General features: G+C 42.5%; 1 protein-coding gene across 3 annotated transcripts in view; it reads right to left on the bottom strand.

The window, feature by feature from the left end:
- The window catches only part of Nek10 (NIMA related kinase 10), a 196,950-nt gene that overhangs the window by 174,998 nt on the left and 3,039 nt on the right, over positions 1 to 18,913 (bottom strand). For all 3 annotated transcript variants that reach the window (XM_059274196.1, XM_059274195.1, XM_059274197.1), the window contains exons 2-5: positions 10,881 to 10,991; positions 10,572 to 10,632; positions 5,116 to 5,246; positions 2,706 to 2,804 (exon numbers count right to left, since the gene is read on the bottom strand). In XM_059274196.1, coding sequence (XP_059130179.1) covers positions 2,706 to 2,804; positions 5,116 to 5,246; positions 10,572 to 10,632; positions 10,881 to 10,954 — 365 coding nt within the window. In that variant the 5' untranslated portion in view covers positions 10,955 to 10,991. The remainder of the gene's footprint in view (positions 1 to 2,705; positions 2,805 to 5,115; positions 5,247 to 10,571; positions 10,633 to 10,880; positions 10,992 to 18,913) is intronic.

Here is an 18,913-nt window from a genome sequence, read left to right on the forward strand (position 1 = left end):
TAGACACTATGTATCGAGAAACACAGACAACAGGAAGCAGGCACACAGAAGAGTAATGGCAGTCGAGAATCTGCCAACATTGTGACAACTGTTATTCCCTGCACAACCTCATGACAACTTGGTCTTGGAGACCAGGCAGATGAGAGGAATTTATTCCTAATATCACACTCTACTACAGATAAATCATGTTAGAGCAGAAAGAGAGTGGAAGGAAAGGAATTTTCCTGCATGTGGACATGCATCCAAGGTAGCCTGCCTCAGGTCCAGGCAGTACTTCCTTTCAGGACTCCTCTGAAAGCCTTGCAGGCTTTCCCCAGATGACTCTGGATGAACAGGTTTAGTTGCAGAACAAGGACTAATCGCAGGTCAGTCTGAGAAGAACCTAGGAGGAGGTGTCTGAGCACGTGGATTGGAAGAGAACACAACTGAGGAGTGTGAACGGGGGGGGGGGGGGCAACACTGGTAACGGGGCAGAAAAAAGGGGAAGGGCAGGAGCCATGCTCCACCCAAGCCCAGTTCCTAATCATTATGCTTTCAGGGTGAAACTGAGATTCAAATATGTGTAGTCTTGTCCACACCCAGAATTGGGCCAAAGTCTAAAGCTCCCACCCACCAATCTCACCCAGTCTTTAGTTGTCTGACTGTAAATATTTATGCTTCCTCTTGAATTAGAATATGGGTAATTGTTTTTGCTGAGGAAAAAAAGGACCACACAGCATTCACCTTGGTATTTTATCTTATCTTCCTTCTCCTGGGTTGCCTCATCCCCTCTTGGCAAAAAGTATCCTGTGGTGATATTTTATTTGTGCTAAAATGTGGTGATATTTTATTTGTATGTTAATAAATAAAGTTTGCCTGGAGATCTGAGGAAATGGCCAGCCATTAACATAAAAGCCAGGTAGTGGTAGCACACGTCCTTAATCCGATCACTTAGCAGGCAGGGTCTCTGTGTGTTCAAGGACACACTAGGGAACAGCCAAGCATGGTGACACATGCCTTTAATCCCAGTACCAACCATAGAGACTGGAGGTCTGTACAGACAGGCAGTGACAAGGAAGTGAGGTAGCTGGGCTAAGAGCCAATGAGAGGGCAGAACAGCAAGGCAAAAAAGGCACAGGTTAGACAGGAAGGAGCCCCTTTTGGTACCTGCAGAGCTGGAGAGGTAAGGTTGGTGGTTATTACTATTTCTCTGATCTCTAAGGCTTTCACCCCTATATTTGGCTCTGTGTTTCTTATTTAATAAGATCGTTTAGAAATTCATCTACACTCATCAATTTGAATAAGTTGAATCTATGCCTTTTAATCCAACATTAACCCTGATGTTCACAAAGGAAGAGGCAAGGAAGCCACACCAAAAGAGTTCTGAGATGTAATTGTTCTAAAAATATAAGGAAAGGGGAGGAGGAAGCCTTGGCATCTTAACAAAATTATATGAGGTGAGGACAATGGGGACCTTACCATTTAATACACCCCTTACCCAACTCTGAAATTTGTAGCACCCAAGAATGACCTGGCCCTTAGGTATATAGCCTAAGATTGCCCATCAATCACCCATAGCAGGACATGGGGCTTGGGCTGGAGGTACATGCTCACTCTTTCTTCAAAGTCCAGGCTGGGGGAGCCTGCTTAATTGGTCACTGTGTCAACTGCAAAGGTGTAACACAAAGGGCATTGTCATGTTGTCCCCAGTGTTAATCGATGGCTTTTTCATAAGGACTACACAGTAAATCTTCCTTGAGTGTCCACACTCAAACCAAGCACATTAAAGAAAACAATGCTCTCCCACATCTTAGTTGTCACCAAATTCCACTAAATTCAGAATCCAACAAGTGATTCTAGTGAGCAGAGTGACAGCTCATCCATCCCATTCCAGAGCCTTGTAGATGTAACCAACCGTCTTATTAAATAAGAAACACAGAGCCGATTCAGAGAAGAAAGCCAAGAGGTCAGAACTAAGAGCCTTACCCTTCCTGCTTCAGCTATCCTGCTTCAGCCAAGAGAGCTCTCCGAAAAAGGGGCCTACTTCCTGTGTGTATGCCTTTTTATAGTCTAGCTGTTCTGCCTTCTCATTGGTTGTAAACCTAAACACGTGACTGCCTTGTCATTGCCTGTATGTACCGCCCTCCAGGTCCTTAAAGGCGTGCGCTACCACCCTACGCACTTGCTATGGCTCTAAAACTCTGACCCCCAGGCAACTTTATTTATTAACATACAATTAAAATCACATTTCAGTACAAGTAAAATACCACCACAGAGCCTTTCTCTCTTTTTTACATACATTTAATAATTTCTTTCAATTTTTGAGATTATAAAATAATTACATTATTTCCACCTTCCATTTCCTCCTCTAAAACCTTCCCATGTACCTACCACCCATTCCACCCCATCCCTGCTCTCTTTCAAATTTATGACTTCTTTTTCTTTAGTTGTTACTATGTGTTTGTATGTGCATATGTGTTATATACAAACACACATATATGTAATAACAATTAAAGAAAAATAAATAAGCCATAAATCTGAATACATATGTGCATTTATGGCATATATATATATATATATATGTGTATGTATGTATGTATATACATTCCTAAGTACTGCAGTTGCACTGTGCTCCCTCGCAGACTGCTTTGAAGCACATTCTCCATACAGGATCCATGAAACACACCTTTCTTGGGTAGAGGTCTGTCTTTGAGGCACAGCCTTACCTGCATATGAGTCTGTTTCTCACCAGAGCCGTAAAGATCTCCTGAAATAACTGATGCTGTGGATGTTTACTGAAATTCCTCTCATTCTTGTAGTTTATACTAAGATAAAAACAACAGGAAAACGATTTATAATCAACATCTTTGGGGTTAACAAAGTTACCAATGAAAACAAGGGTCATCTACATTGGGAGTCTTAAGGTCAACATATTAGCAAGGGCAAGCAACAACTGTTACATAGGAACTCAATGGTGAAGCTGATTATAAAGGTGACACTCAAGAGCTCATGGCTCAGCTAGTGAAGGAGCTTGCTGAGCAAGTCCGGAGACCTCAGCTCTACTCTTGGACCCCATACAAGTAGAAGGAGAGAAGTAACTCCACAAACCTGTCCCCTGAACTCCACATGTGCACTGTGGCACATGAGATCACACACACACACATACACACACACACACACAAACACACACACATATAAACACACACACACATACAAACACACACAAATGCACACACACACATACAAACACACATACATACACACACACAAACACACACACACTATGCAATCACACACAATAATAATACATTTTAATTCAAAAATTACATTCCAACATTGGTGTTTCATTTTACCATATAATTCAATTCTCTCCTCTAGGCACCTCCAGCTCAAATTGAAGGAAGAGAAGGGAGGAACGGCTCCGGGGCTTCCCTCTATGCAGCTGTTCTTCTCACAAAGGAAGCTTCAAACTCAGATCTACCCACACTCCCACCCTCCATTGGCTGTTCCAGCTGGTAACACCAGCAAATGTCATATGTATTTCAGCAGATGTCATTTGTACTTAACATGGATTTACTGACAGTTTACATTTCTTCGACCAGCAACTGATACATTGTTGTTATCTGTTTTGTATATATGTTTAAGAAAATTTTCATATTCCAAATTCAGTCTCTTGTATTGATATTACAACCCAACAGATAGGTTAAAAATATTCCCAAAACATTCTACTTTAAACCTTGGAGAGTATAAGATATTACATAAACGGGTCAAACTGCTACCGTGACAGGATATTTTCATCGTGCATAATGAAATTGGAGGCTGAGGAGCTAGTTCACTGGGTAAGGGTACTTGGCCACCAACCCTGAGGACTCCAGTTCAATCTCAGAAACTCAGATGGTGGAAGAAAAGAACCAGCCCCCAAAAGTTTTCCTACACACACACACACACACACACACACACACACACACACGCACACGCACACACACATGCACGCACGCACGCACGCACGCACCTACTCACGCACACATGCACAAATGTACACTAAATAAACATAAAAGACGGCTAATTTTAAGATTAAGGCCAAATAGAGTAAAAAATACATGAACACCCACTTTCATATGACTTTTCTGAAACTGTTCAAGATCATAAAATGTCGGAGAAACAAGCTAAACCAAACAAGTAAAAGATCCTCCCAGAACATCCATGCTGATACTTCAGCCATTCTCTGTGTACACAGCACTCACTAGCAAACAACCCAAACACACTGTAACACAGAAAGGAAGTGGCCAACAGGAATGCATGCTTCTAGAAGGTCTATACAGCAACACAAAGAAACACAGACTAACTCTCTTTGGTTAAGCCAAGGCCCTGTCTCTGCAATTGAGAAACTCAGATTTTTAAGCTACTATCTTCAAAAAGTTTTATTACATTTCTGTGTGTGTGTGTGTTTGTGTGTATATGTGTATATATGTATATGTGTGTGCGTCTTTGTGTGTGCCTGTGTGTGTCTGTGTGTGTCTATGTGTGTGTCTGTATATGTGTGTCTGTATATGTGTGTCTATGTGTGTGTGTCTGTGTGTGTATACCTGTTTGTGTGTGTGTGTGTGTGTGTGTGTGCACGCGCACGTGGGCGCGTGTGCATGTGTGTAGAATAGAAGTCAGTTCTCTCCTTCCACATGGGTCCCAGGGACTGAACTCAGACTGTAAAGTTTGCTGGCAATCCCCTTTACCCACTGAGCCATATTGCCAGCCCAACTAACATCTTCTTTAGCCGCCACATCGGTTCATAGCAACAGGTTCTTTTATGCCTTTTCATCACCAGAAACACGGAAATACAACAAAAGCTAAGGCCATGCTTGGGATGGACCTACTCACATCAACATCTTGGAGCTACTTCCTCAGTGGACAACTGTTGACCTTTGTGTTCGAAAGATGTCCAGACCTCCCAGGACAGGTCCACCTATGCTTTTCTAGTCAACCTGTTACTTGGGCTTTTTTCCTCCCCTGGGAACACTTTCCATGTTAACTGAGATTACTAAACTAAGAATATTCAAACTTTAAATTTTCACTTCTGTGATACATTTAAATAAGTAAAGTTTAAAGTTTAAGGTTCTGACAGCAAGGGAGATTTCTTACCTAAAATTTTCAAGTTCAACTGCTTCTGTGGACTCCTGCCACTGACCACGAGCCCTGTGTCCCCCTGCCTTGATGGCAGTCTCAGACTTCGTCACGTTGTTTTGGGCACTATCGAAGTTAATGGCTGGAAGCTACAGAAATAGAAACAAAGAGTTCATAGCCTTTATGGTTCATTCAACACATGATAAAACAAGTCACAGAGCCGGGCGGTGGTGGCGCACACCTTTAATCCCAGCACTTGGGAGGCAGAGGCAGGCGAATCTCTGTGAGTTCGAGGCCAGCCTGATCTACAAAGTGAGTTCCAGGAAAGGCGCAAAGCTACACAGAGAAACCCCGTCTTGAAAAACAAAAAAACAAACAAACAAAAAAAAAAAAAAAAAACAAGTCACAGAATGGGAGAGGTGGAGGGGAGGGCCAAAGGAATGAGAGTTTTCCCATTAGACCAATAACTGAGATGACAGCCTTGTAAATGGGAAAGGGGTTCCCAAGATTTAAACATCTTTAACTTAAACGTTTACTCCCAAGCTTGGGCCCTTTTCATCACTAACAATGCCATATGCCATAGCTCACTGTTTTGTATGCTCAGTCTGTCTCATGTTGACACGAGTATTTTTTTTTTTTGACATGTATGTTTTTGTTCAGTGATACTTCCTGGGCACTTAAACCTGTGCTAGGGATACAGATCTGGGGTGAGCCTGGCCAGTAGAGATTTCTGAAGTGTCTTGTGTGCTGCAGATATGCACCTGCAGAGTATCTGCATCCAGATAGCACACACTGCATGGAAGAGTGTTCCTCTGCCTGCATTCACCAGTGTACACACTGTTCACCAAGGGCTTAGCACACAGGCAAAGGCAAGAACCCATCACTGTTGCTCAGTTTGAACAATGATACTTAGACACTGATTTAAATGTCGAGTTTACCACAATGAAATACATATTTGGAAGCCTACCTGCTAGTTCTATATGTCAGCAAGATTCACACACCAGTAGTCACTACAGTTGAGACTACCCTGAGATTTAGTTTTGGTACCACATGAAATTGAGTATAACATGAAAAAAAAATGCCCCATCTTTTCCAAAGTCTGAATGAAATATGTCCTACAATCAATTATTAAACATGAAGCAAGCAAAGCATAATAAGGGATCCATTTCTCAATAAATTATTTCATTGTGCACAATCACAACTGTAGAAGCTAGAGTACAGAAATCGACCACAATTTCCTTATGTAAAGGTGATTATCCTTACTTCCTGTAAGGCTGTAGATAAAAAAATGCTTTATGACAGTGTTACTGCTTAGTAGCTACCCCAACATGCTTCCTATCTTCTAGCTTCAGCTGAATTTTCAAATCAGTGACAGTAAACATTCCTTCTATAAAAACAACCTTTGTATATCAGGCCCAGCACCCAATCTATGCCCCCTTGTGAGAAAGTGGCCAAAAGAACTTGAGCAAGCAAAGTTTAGTGATAAAACCACACTCCCTATCAGGTTCTCTGGGTTTGAATCCACCATCAGTTAACAGTGTGACCTTGGAGGATTTATTTAATCTCTGTGTACGCTGGTTTCCATGTCATTAAAATAGAAGGAATAATAGCAGTGTGTAACTCTGCGTTATGAGAGCTAAGCGAGTTACTGTTTACACAGTACTTGCTATGTGCAGGCACAGATCTAACAGTTTTATAAACACTTTTATAAACCTTGTAACCACTACCATAAATTTGCTAAGTAAATAAGTTTTTCATTACAAATTAGGTGATTTCCAAATGTGGGCTTATAACCTAAAAGACATTAGATATGAAGTCATAGCAACAAGTTCATTTTTCTGATAGACAGGAACTGTCATAACACACACACACACACACAATAGGAAGTAGGTTTTCTAGGCCTAAGGTATTTCAAAGCTCTTTGTTATTGACAAAACTCCTAAAATACTGCCTGCAAGAAAGAAGGTAACGCTGGGTGGTGGTGGTGGCGGCGGCGGCGGCGGCGGCGGCGCACGCCTTTAATCTCAGCACTCGGGAGGCAGAGCCAGGCGGATCTCTGTGAGTTCGAGGCCAGCCTGGGCTACCAAGTGAGTTCCAGGAAAGGCGCAAAGCTACACAGAGAAACCCTGTCTCGAAAAACGGAAGAAAAAAAAAGAAAGAAAGAAAGAAAGAAGGTAACAAGCACAGAGCAAACATGTCTAAGCCACTGGAAGGAAAGAGAGGATATAGCTCTCACTCCCTGCCCCCCCCCCCACACACACATAGACTGTCAGGCTGCCAGTGCTAAGAATCAACTCAGAGAGTCGCAGAGGCAAGTTGTACTTGGAAGCTCTATTTGCAAAGCCCAGGTATTTGATAATAAGAACTTTGATACAATCAGCTCCTTCAGATGAAAGCAACATTAGTTCAGGAACCACAGCAATTCCCCTACCCCTGCCACCCGCTACCCCGTACCCCAGATCCACTGTGTCAGATGAACCCAGAGCTCTTGGTTCCAGGCCAGGGCACAAGTTATAGACTGCTCAGGCCTTCCTAATAGAGTGGCCCGTGCTCACTGCACTCTCCACAGTCAAGTGTCCTGCCTGGTCTATATATCTGCCACCTCCCTGAATTCAGTCACCCTAAAGACAGAGCCACAGCTACCGGTTCTTATGTTCCTAGTACATCACACAAAACCAACAGATAGCAGCTACTCAAGTGCAAAGCTGTTGAGTGAATGGCTGCTTTGTCCCCAGGCAACTCTAGTCACCACACCTGCTGAGGACACACGGCATACCAGATATGGTGAGAAGTCGCGGGATCAAGGGGTTTGCAGTGCAGAACAGAAAGGAGCTCGAAGCCATTACATGGGCTTGAAAAACATTCTTCAAAGTTAGTGCCCAGGGCTTGTCATGGCAGAAAGTAAAGAGACAGTGGTCATGGTCCAAGGTCTGTCAGGCAGAGGGAGTCCCACAGAAGACCAGCTCTGAAGTGACACATCTGCACAGGCAGTCAGGACAGTGAGCAAAGTACCACAGCACAACTCAACAAGAGGGAGCCTGGCCCCATGAAGAATCATAGAAGGACATTCTCTTCTTAGCAACTCTGCCCAAATCACAGGGGACATTTTTTCCCCTAGAATTTCTAGTAACTGGTTATCACAGTCCATTTGTAAACAAAATACATCTTAAAAAAAAAAAAAAAGGCCACATCAGCAGGATTCTGTTAAGTGGACCTGACTCACAAATATCCCTCCTCAAATGGACCACTGAAAATCTGAGAAGGGAGCATGTTCCTACTTGCATATGTTGTCGGGGGCTTCTTGCTCTGACTCTCCCAGCCCTTATTGTTCATCTTAACTTTGGCCCTGATTTTAGTTTATGATAAATTTCCACACACTGTATATCTTTAGGTGTTCCTTATATTGTTCCTGGAAGAAGCAGGGCACAAGGAAATTTCTGAGCTGTCCTAGAATCCTCCGTCTCACATATATATCTCACATTATTTCAGGAAAGGAGAACAGAGTTCGGAGTAACTTTTGTTTCCAGGATGACAGATGCAGGGAACTTTCACACCAGAACGAGCCATAGATTTGAGAGGTTTAGGAACCTTCCTCCAAGTGAGGCTAGTCACCGCATGCTCTCTTACAGCTCTCTGCTCTCTAAATAATTCCAGCATTTAAATATGCATTATTTGTGTATAAAAATTTAGCAAAAAGATATGAACTTGTCAGAAAAAATGATTGAGAATTCCAAGTTGGCTAAAAAAAAAAATCATTAAATTAACTTTAATCAGCTCTGCCAGGGAGAAACAAGGGAGTGGTAAAATGGAGGCACAGTAGACCTAGCCACTGTAAACTTCAACACTGAAGGCTTTGAGCCGAAAACCAAATCCAGAGGCACTGTAGGCATTTCTTTCACCCAGCCAGTGGCTGTTCATGCAGATGGTGACCCAGGTCCCAAGTCCCAGGTCAACTTAAGAGAAACAACCACAAACTTGTGGAAAAGATAAAACAGTGGATCAGAAGCAAAGCCAATGTTGCCGACGAGGGGATGGATCTTATCAGGAAATATGACTAAGAGAGTCTCCAAGAGAGGAAATTGCTACCGTGGAGAAGGAGCTCCATATGAGGAAGGCAGCCGTGGGTGAAGGAGGAGCAGTTGATTTGGACCTAAGAAACAAGACAGAACTCACAGATAGAAGTGTGGGAGAAAGCAAGCCAACAGCAGCTTGGGATATTGTGGTCATTCTGGAGGATATACGGAGCGGGAAAAATGGGTCTGTGACAAAAACCATGGTCAGGGTCATTTCCTTCCTCCCCAAGAAGAGTGGATGTGATCTGAGACAGCTGCAAGTGACCAGAGGTAAATAACTTCCGGAACACGCAGATAAGAGGAATCTCAGGGACCTTGCAGCAGGAATGACACAGAGGGAAGAGTTCACAGAGAAAAGCTATTTCAAGGACACTTGACTCGGTCAAGTAGTTTAAACTCTAAGTTAATTTTCCAGTTCATCGAACAGCATCACCATGGCTAGGGCACACAGCACAGGCTGGGGGTGCCTAGTTAGAGAATTAGACTCCATGAGCAGACTGGTAATTTTGAGACGATCATTTCTCTGTGCCTCAGCTTTTCCATCCGGGAAAGCAGACGTTGCAAATACTGGGAAGGGTAAAAGTGCAGCCAAGGCACCTGTGGGTAGCAAGAATCCCTGAGCATGAACTGTCCTGTTTGCGCTTCAGACACCACCAAACCTTGAGAAGTCACTCTCTAGAATAAACAGATAAGAATGCCATGTTTCTTGGGTAGGTTGGGATGATATAAGATAAAGCATCATAGCTGCATTACCAACCTTTGGAGGCAGAAGACCAGGGCTCAAGCCCATCCCGACTGCCCAGTCGGCAGCAGTGCATGAGGGTCTGCTGCTGTCATTCTTAGGACTGCTAGGTTGTTTCCCATCCCCCCAGACAACAACATCTACTCTCGTGACTTCCCAAGGTCTTCTAGAAGCAAGACTAAAACGTCAAGTTTAGATATAAACCAGGAATGCCATTCCCTCCTTGACTAATAAAAGCATAAAAATAGCCCAGACCTCATCCCTCCATTGTTGGGGTGAAATTTGAGAAGCATTAGGGGCCATTTTCTATGAAAGAGAAGGATGGCAGGGTACAGAGAGGACAAAGATGTGGTAAACTGTGTTTGGAGAATAAATTTCCCTGAAGCTCCAGAAGATAAACATTGGCATTTGATGACAGAACTGGCTGTTTACAGACTGGAGGACCCAAGTTCTGCTGGTTAGGATACATAGTGACAAGCAGAGAAATGAAAAGGCCGCAGATGCCACGTCTCAGCAGAGCCTGACCCAGGGGAGAGAAGCAGCCCGAGGAAGTGAGGAAAGCTATGGCAGAGCAAAGGGAGCGTACACAAGGATGGGAAATGGACCCTTTCAGAAACATGTGGTCTTTAGTCCCATGCTGCATCCTTTGAAAACACTACCTGCTGTTTGCTTGACTGAACGTTCAAAAGGCACCGAAGTCTTTTAAGGTCTGAATAGTCCCTAGGAGAAAGAACAACACAATGTTAACCACAGAAGGATCCAGGAGAGCATGGTCACATTACCATGATGACACTGCCACTTGGAAGCCTGCCTCTGAAGATAAGTGTATGCATGTCAACCATTTCTTTCCAAACTCTAGAAAGGGCCCAGTGTTTGAGTAAACATTGCAACCCAGGAGTCAACTTCCAGGAAGCATTAAACCCACTCAACAGTGCTGCCCCAGTGCATAACCACAAACACTTGGTTACCTGGTAGTTGTCCCTTGCTGCTTTTTATCGGCTGATTTCTCTGAGGTCTTCACCTTTTTGTCTTGATCAGGCATTGTAAAACATCAATGCCTCAGAATTAACATTGCATTCCTTGCAAAGTAAATGGAGATAGCTTTTAGTTGGGTTATATGATCCAAAGTAGTCTCAGTTAAAACAGGTAAAATTCATCCATGATGTCTATTCAAACATGTAAAAATTAATAACTGCAAGTACTAAAATGAATATTATTGACTCTTTACCTTCCAAAGGTCTTTCTTGGATAGATTTAGGCCATGTCTTCAGCCCATATTTTCTGGCACATGCTTGATTTAAGTATTCTGGCCAATTTTTCACAAACATTGTTCTGTACATCAGTATAAGGTATAAATCCTCTTTGGGATTTATAAAATATGTCAACTAACAAATATTTGAAGCTTAATTGACAGTAATTTTATGCAACCTTACTTGTCTTTCTCCGTAAATATTCTGAATTACACAGTATGGGTTCAAAGGAGCCCTCTCTCATTATGGGCCGTGTCCCCAAGTGTCTCAGAGAAAGCCACACTCACTCACAAGTAAGCGATCAGTGTCATGATGTTGCCACACTTCCAGAATTCTTTATGAAGTTTTTTTTTCCATTTGTTTTTTGTTTATTTTTTAAAGACAAGGTCTCACTAAGTATCCCTGACTGTGCTGGAACTCCTTATGTAGAGCAGGCTGGCTTGAACTCCACTGCCTCCATCTTCCCAGTGCAGGGATGACAGATGTGTATGACCATGCTCAGCTTCCAGAATTACCAATTTTTTTCTTTTTAAAGATTTTTTTCCTTAAGGGATTTATTTTTTTATTTATGTGTATTTGTGTACCTTCCTGAATTTGTGTGCACTACATATATGTAAGTGCCTGGGGAGGTGGAGACCAGAAGACTCCAGATATCCGGAAACTGAAGTTACAAGTAGTGTTGAGCCCCCTGATATGAATACTAAGAATTGAACCAAGGTCTTCACAAGATCAGTAAGTGTTATGAAGCACTGAGCCATCTTTCCAGCTCCCTTCCAGAATTCTTCAAGTGTGAAAGCTGGTATCTGAACAATACATGTTAACAGCAGTCATAATTATGGTCAGGCCAATCTTGTGCAGTCCATAAGCTTACCTGAGTATCTGGCAGGGAGGTGGCCTGCCTGGAAATACAGCTCAATAGGCATTTCAATACTCTGAATTCAGCATTTTAATATTGCCATGGTTACTTTTCCTAGTGTTATTTTTAATCCTACTTTTCCCCACTTGAAAGATATGAGTTCACCAACACACTTTTGTTGACTTGTTTGCTTTTTTCTTTTAATTGATTTCTATTCTCAACTCTCCTCATTTTCATAACAGAAGCAGAAGGATGAAGATACTCATGGCTTTCTGCTGCTGTTACAAATACCTCGCATAAACAACTTACATGATGAAAGATTATGGCTCACAGTTACAAAGATCCATGGTCCTTAGCTCTGCTGCTTCCAGGGCAATCACGACACAAAACACCACGGCAGTGAAGCATGTGAGAAGCTCACAACTTGATGGACAGGAGAGAGAGAGAGGGAGAGAGAGGGAGAGAGAGAGAGAGAGAGAGAGAGAGAGAGAGAGAGAGAGAGAGAGAGAGAGAGAGAGAGAGAGAGAGAAGGGATGAAGAATCAGATCTAGGCTTTACAGTCATGCCCCCTAGCCAGTGACTCTTCTCTTCTACGCCACACTCCCTAAGCTGGAGACTGACCAACATTCCATCTCTGCCCCCTAAAGCTCATAGCTATCTCTGAATGCAAAAGCCATTTAAACCACCTCCAGAGAACTAACAGTTCTAACAGTGTTGAAAAGTTCATAGCCAAAGTCTCCTCTGAAAGTCAAAGCCAACTCACACCTGTGAACCTCCATACATCACCAAGAAAGAGGCTCAGCTTTAAGATACAGTGGTACAAAACAGACATCCGCCTTCCAAAATGGAGGAATAAGAGCCTAGCAAAGAAAGGTTGAAAGCCAGCAGAGCAAACGTTAACTTTTGTAGCTCCATGTCCAGTACCCAGTGTATATGAGCTCCTACCAGCCTACAGGCCTTACCATTTGCATCCCACATACACTCTTTTGGGGCTGACTCCATTCACTGCTTATGTTTGTCAAAGGACATTTCATGTTCCTGGCATCTCCAGCACCCTTGGGTTTCCAGTGCAACTTGGGCTTCCCTGCCTCGGGGGCTGCTTCCTTTAAAGATCTTTGCAGCCTAGGTGACCTTTTAACTCTTGCATTGTGCATGTCTGAAAAAAAGAAGCACCTCATAAATGACACCAAGGTCTGCCACCAGCTTTACCAAACAACTAGGCCCCACTGGACTACTTGTCACATTGGCCTCTGAGTACCTTGGCAACTGAGTATGGTAAAATGAATCCTGTGGTACCCTGGATATGCCCACAGGTGTTCTCTTCTCTTTAGTTTTCATATGCTCGCCTGGATGTGTGGAGTCTTGCCAACCCTTGAGGTGTCCTTGTAACATCGTTCCTTTGGCCCCAGTGCAAAGCAATTGACATTATTTTCATGCTGTATTCTCTTCAGCAATCATGACTTCCTGAACTCCAAATTTCCCCAGGCTTTTCTGTAATTACTAGTTTGTTTTTTGTTTTTTTTTTTTAAATCTTTCTAATCTGCATATTTGCAGATTAGATTCTCACTGTATATTTGGCTAACTGTATCTGTCAATACTTGTACCATACATAAATGTTGGGGTAACTTTGCTTCCTACACCAGATTGATTAGTCCATAATATTTTTTTATTTTAGCTTTAATTTTGTACGTGTATGTGTGGAGAAAAGAATGTGCATGTGTGTGAGGGTGCCAGAGGAGGCTGGAGGTATCAGATCTCCCTGGAGCTGGAGTTAGAGGTGGTTATGAGCTATTATACATGGGTGCTGGAAATCAAACTCAGGTCCTCTAGAAGAGCATTAAGTTCTCTTTACAGCTGAGCCCAGTCCATCATTGTTCCACAAGGTCTAAGGATACAAACAAAGTAGACAAAGTAGACAAAGTAGACAATAGTATCTCGTCCAGGTCCCAATAGAACCCATGTTCCTTTTGGAGCCTCATGACTATGGCCTTTACTATCTATATTCCTGGCAGCATTTTGAGATCCTTCCAGAATAATCATTATGCTTAGTTTACATTTTATGGCTTCTCTAGTCCGACTTACACACTTTTCCAAACTCCTCTCACAAACTAATTCCTACAGCCAAAGTCACATGATGAGATTTAGCCCCAACACCAACCCTCCATCTCTGGTATCACCTTTCTGTGCTCATCAGACTTCCCATCGCTGTGAGCAGACACCTGACACAAACAGCTTAAAGAAGGAAAGTGTGGGAGTCTGAATGTGACTGGCCTCCATAAGCTCACAGGGAGTGGCACTGTTAGGAGGCATGGCTCTGTTGCAGTAGGTGCTGCCTTGTTGGAGGAAGTGAGTCACTGTGGAGGAGGGCTTTGAAGTCTCATATGTGCTCAAGTCATACCAGTGACTCAGTTCACTTCCTGTCGCCTGCTGATCAAGATGTAGAACTCTCAGCTCCTTCTCCAGCACTATGTCTGCCTGCATGCCACCATATCCCACCATGATGATAATGGACTAAACAAACCTCTGAAACTATAAGCCACCCCATTAAATGTTTTCCTTTATAAGAGTTGTCATGGTGTCTCTTCACAGCAATAGAAACCCCAGCTAAGGAAGGTTTATTTTTGCCCATGGTTTCAGAGGTTTCCATTCATTTTTCTATTCTTCCTGTGCCTCTGATGAGGCAGGACATCACAGGGATAGGCTGCTCACCTCACAGATAGGAAGTAGAGGCAAGTAAGAAATGAAGACCAATCCTAGCCTTCAGATCCATTCCTTTTGTGGCCTGCTTTCTCCAGCTATAACCGACTTCCTAGAGTTTCAAACACTTCCCACAACAATCCGACCAGTTGGGGACCAAGTGTTTGCATGAATGGAAGAGTTCATATCAAAACTATAATGTATCGATAACATAGGACATATAAAATTGAATGTAATATTGGTTTAATTAAATTGGATATTCCAAAAATTCGATTTCTTTTCTGTGCCACAACTGAACTTCAGTGTGTTGTTCAGGCATGAACAAAAACCATGTGCTATTGTCTTAGAATTGCATACTTCAATGTCTAGGAAAATCTAGAGGTGTTTAGAAGCAAAGAACTGCCAATTGATGGGTGTTTCAGTGCAACAAGATGTAGAGAACCTAAATGGTTTGAAATGCACAAATACGGTATATTGGCTTTAAGAAATATTTTTCCAAGATAGTTACCATATTTGTGACAAACAGTTGATCTGAGGTCAAGATTTAGAGGCCAAGGCTTTTGTCACTGGTGCATAGCAAGAAAGAAGACACAATGAATACTTTAGAATTTAGGTAGAACGCTGTAGACTAATGAATTTAACAAACATTTACTAAAAACTTACTATGTTTAAGCTCAGTTTGAAGTTGATGAAGGTAACAGAGCCTCTCACACGTATGCAACTCTACCATAAGCAATGAAAACCCACTTAGCTTTAAAACATGTTTGTGAGTTGCTAAAGTAAAGATACATTTAGCATCTATACTACTGTGCTGGTTAGTTTTTGTCTGTACAACACAACCTAGAGTCATTTGGAAGAGGCAACCTCAACTGAGAAAATATCTCCATCAGATTGTCTGAGTCTGTGGGGCACTTTCTTAATTAATGGTAGATGTGAGCAGGTCCAACTCACTGTGGGAGGTGCCAGCTCTGGGTAGATGGTCCTGGATAAGAAAGCAGGTCAAAAGAATCAAGCCACTAAGCAGCACTCCTCCAAGGTCTCTGTTTCAGTTCCTGCCTCCAGGTTCCTGCTTTGAGTTCCTGCCCTGACTTCACTCAGCGATGGACTATAATAGGAATTTGTAAGATGAAATAAACCATTTCCTCCCCAAGTTGCTTTTGGTCATGGTGGTTATCATACCAATAGAAAGCAAACTAATACAATTATCATAAAAGAAAGAAAGGAGGGAGAAAAGGAAGTAGAAATCATGAAGAATGAACTGTAAATTAGTGTAGAAAAACAGAAGATCCAGCTACTTTTGTATTGGATAACTAAATGTGCCCCAAGTCAAGAGTCTAATTTTGCTTTTTCTTCATAGACATCTCAGAGTTCCCTCTGCCTCCCAAGTCCTGGGGAGACCTGTGCTCATCACGCTGCAGTCCTCTGCTTTCCTGCTGTTACAGCCTGAATTACTGAGAAGACCCAGTTTTGTGGGGCTTTGTTTGTTTGTTTTGTTTTTAATAAGAACTTCAGTTCACATGTCTTCCTATTGGTCAAGTGTCATAATTTGTCCCTGTAGAGGCTAAAAGTGCTAGGAAGACGCTTTCCTAGAATCTGACATAGAGGAAGCTGAGAGTAGTCTTTTGGGGAAAAAATAGTAAAGCCACTGCGGAAAACATACTGAATCATTTAAAATCTACTAACCGTTATGATCTGGGTCTGATTTTTTTCTTTTCTCCTCACCCCCTGCATCTGATATAACCTTTACATATGTCATATAATGGGATTATGATACCTAAAATTAAAATAATCAGGAGCATGGTACGGCTTAAAGAAGTAAAGGTATCAGATGAGGGAAGCATGCATCTCGAACTAATACATCCTCTGAAGGTGTTATCATACTGATTATATTCCTCTCCCATAACTACAGTCCCATGCAGCTGAACCAGCCTTGGACCCCCCATTGTCCTGCCTCCACCTCAGTGCAAAGATTACAGGCATACAACTACTGAGTCCAGCTCCTAATGTCTTTGGATGAATTGTGGTCAATCTTCCTTACCAGATGGTCCAGTTCCAGCTCTACTCAACTGGACAAATTAAAAGAAGTTAGAGAATTTTCACCTCTATAACAAGTAATGAAAAACAGCAAAAGCCCCACATCTTTCTATGGAGTCCATACAAGCTTGTGAACTTACTATGTAGCTGTGGATTCTAATCTTCCTGCCTCTAACCCCTAAACACTGGGATTACAGGTGTGTGACACCATGTGCAGCTTTTTTTTTTTAAAAAAAAAATTGTTGTTGTTGTTGAGACAGGGTCTCACTCTGTTACCTAGGTTGACCTGGAACTCTCTATGTGGAGTCCAGCCTGGCCTTGAATGCACAATGATCCTCCAGTGTCAGCTTCCCTAATGCTGGGATCATATTAGGAGTAAGCCACCACAGCCTCCTGAAAATTATACTTTAAAAAATATTTTTTGCCAAATGTAAGAAGTTAAAAAACACAGGGATGACAAAAACCAGGGAGAACATGTCCAAAAGAGATTGTGCACTGAACAAAATCAAAGGTCACTGTGAGGTGGAAGGTTCTGGAAAGTCTGTACCTTTTGGGGTTCTGAAGAAGGTCTGGAGGATAAGGGGAGCAGTGGGCACATCTTGAGGTTGATCATAGCAGAAGTCAGGCCCTGGGAGATGGTGGGAAGATGAGCTGAGGTGGAGCGAGCACAGGAGCCCAAGGGAAATGAAGAGCAGCAGCCTTTAAGTCTATGGAGCCTGAGGCACTCCTAGTGCCCAAAGGGGGTGGGAGCCAGGGTGTCCTCTGAAGTTAAAATGTATCTGTATGTGAGTTACTCAATTTGTTATTCTACTCCATTACTTCATGGCTAACTAACATGGTGAATGAGGAATTTACCTGACTCGATCCAAACAAATCATAGAACGCGAATGAACTGCACTAAAAAGCAGAAGGAAGAGAGCTAAGTGTTAGTCTCAAGTAGAGCAGAGGGCCCTTTGGCACAGAGCACAGAAAAAGTGGCCCCCCTTCTGCAACCCCGTATCTGGCATTTGGTCATTATATCTTGAGGACTTTTCTTCTGAATATGGTTCTTGTTTACCAGCTTCTTTCTAGTCTGGCCAGCAAGACCTAGTGCAAGCTTACATCATCGCTCCTCACTACAGTGCCTTCTCCCTCCCAAAAAATGAAACGGAGCATTAGCTGATGTTGCTTTCTCTTCTGTTGGTGAGGTGCTTCTTGCAACCCAAGGCCCTGCCTCACCAGCCAGCTGCTGCTCACACTGGGCCTTGAACCTGCTTCTCCAGAGACATGCTCCCGGAGACCCCTGGGTATTAATGAAAATTCCCAAGTAGAGTATGATTTGTAAGCTCCAAGGTGATTACAGTGCTGGCTTGGTGAAATCTCTTTATAGATAAAGAAAACATGGCGTTTATGTTAAAAATGGACATCAAGTGTCCTTACAGCACAGTATGATTTCATAAAGAAAGATGCCGGCAGAGTGTAGCATGCATGTGGCAAATCTGTGCAGGCCAGTCTCCACCTTTGAAAGTCACACGTTTGAGGAGGTGACTCCCTCAGGTTGGACCACCAGGACAGTCATGACAGAAATGGTGATACACAAGATCCATATTCTACTAGATGCACTTTTTTCTAGCAACTTTTTTTCAAATTAATTAGCCACAAATACTGGCAAGATATGATAAACACAGAGCTCATTTCCTGGTGGCCCAGACTTGGTTTGCTCTGCCTCTAATTTTAGTTTAATTTTCATAGGAGAGATTTCCTTTCCAAATCATTTTGTCACTCTGGCTCTGAGGTCCATTACAAATATTCCCACTAGAAGATTTAATAAGCTCTTGATCTCAACAGCTGTCATTGCCACTGCTAACCAATTTGAGTTGACACAGAGAAAGTCTGGCATAATGATTCAAATAACTCAGGTATGGTGGTTCAGGACTGTAATCCTAGCACTTGGGAGGCTGCAAAAGAGTGATCACTGTGAATCTGAGTCCAGCCTGGACTATATAGTAAGTCTAGGGGCAGCCTAGTCTATATAACATGATTCTGTTTCAAATAAACAAAAGAAGTAATTTTTTAAAATAAGTAATTGTTTTACAAGTGAGAAATAGTACATTTCATTCAGAGCTAACACTCATGCTTTTCATCTGCTTTAAAAAATATCTTGATTTAAATTAGGTCTGACTGA

This window comes from Peromyscus eremicus, chromosome 9, assembly GCF_949786415.1.
Source record: "Peromyscus eremicus chromosome 9, PerEre_H2_v1, whole genome shotgun sequence".
NCBI lineage: Eukaryota > Metazoa > Chordata > Mammalia > Rodentia > Cricetidae > Peromyscus > Peromyscus eremicus.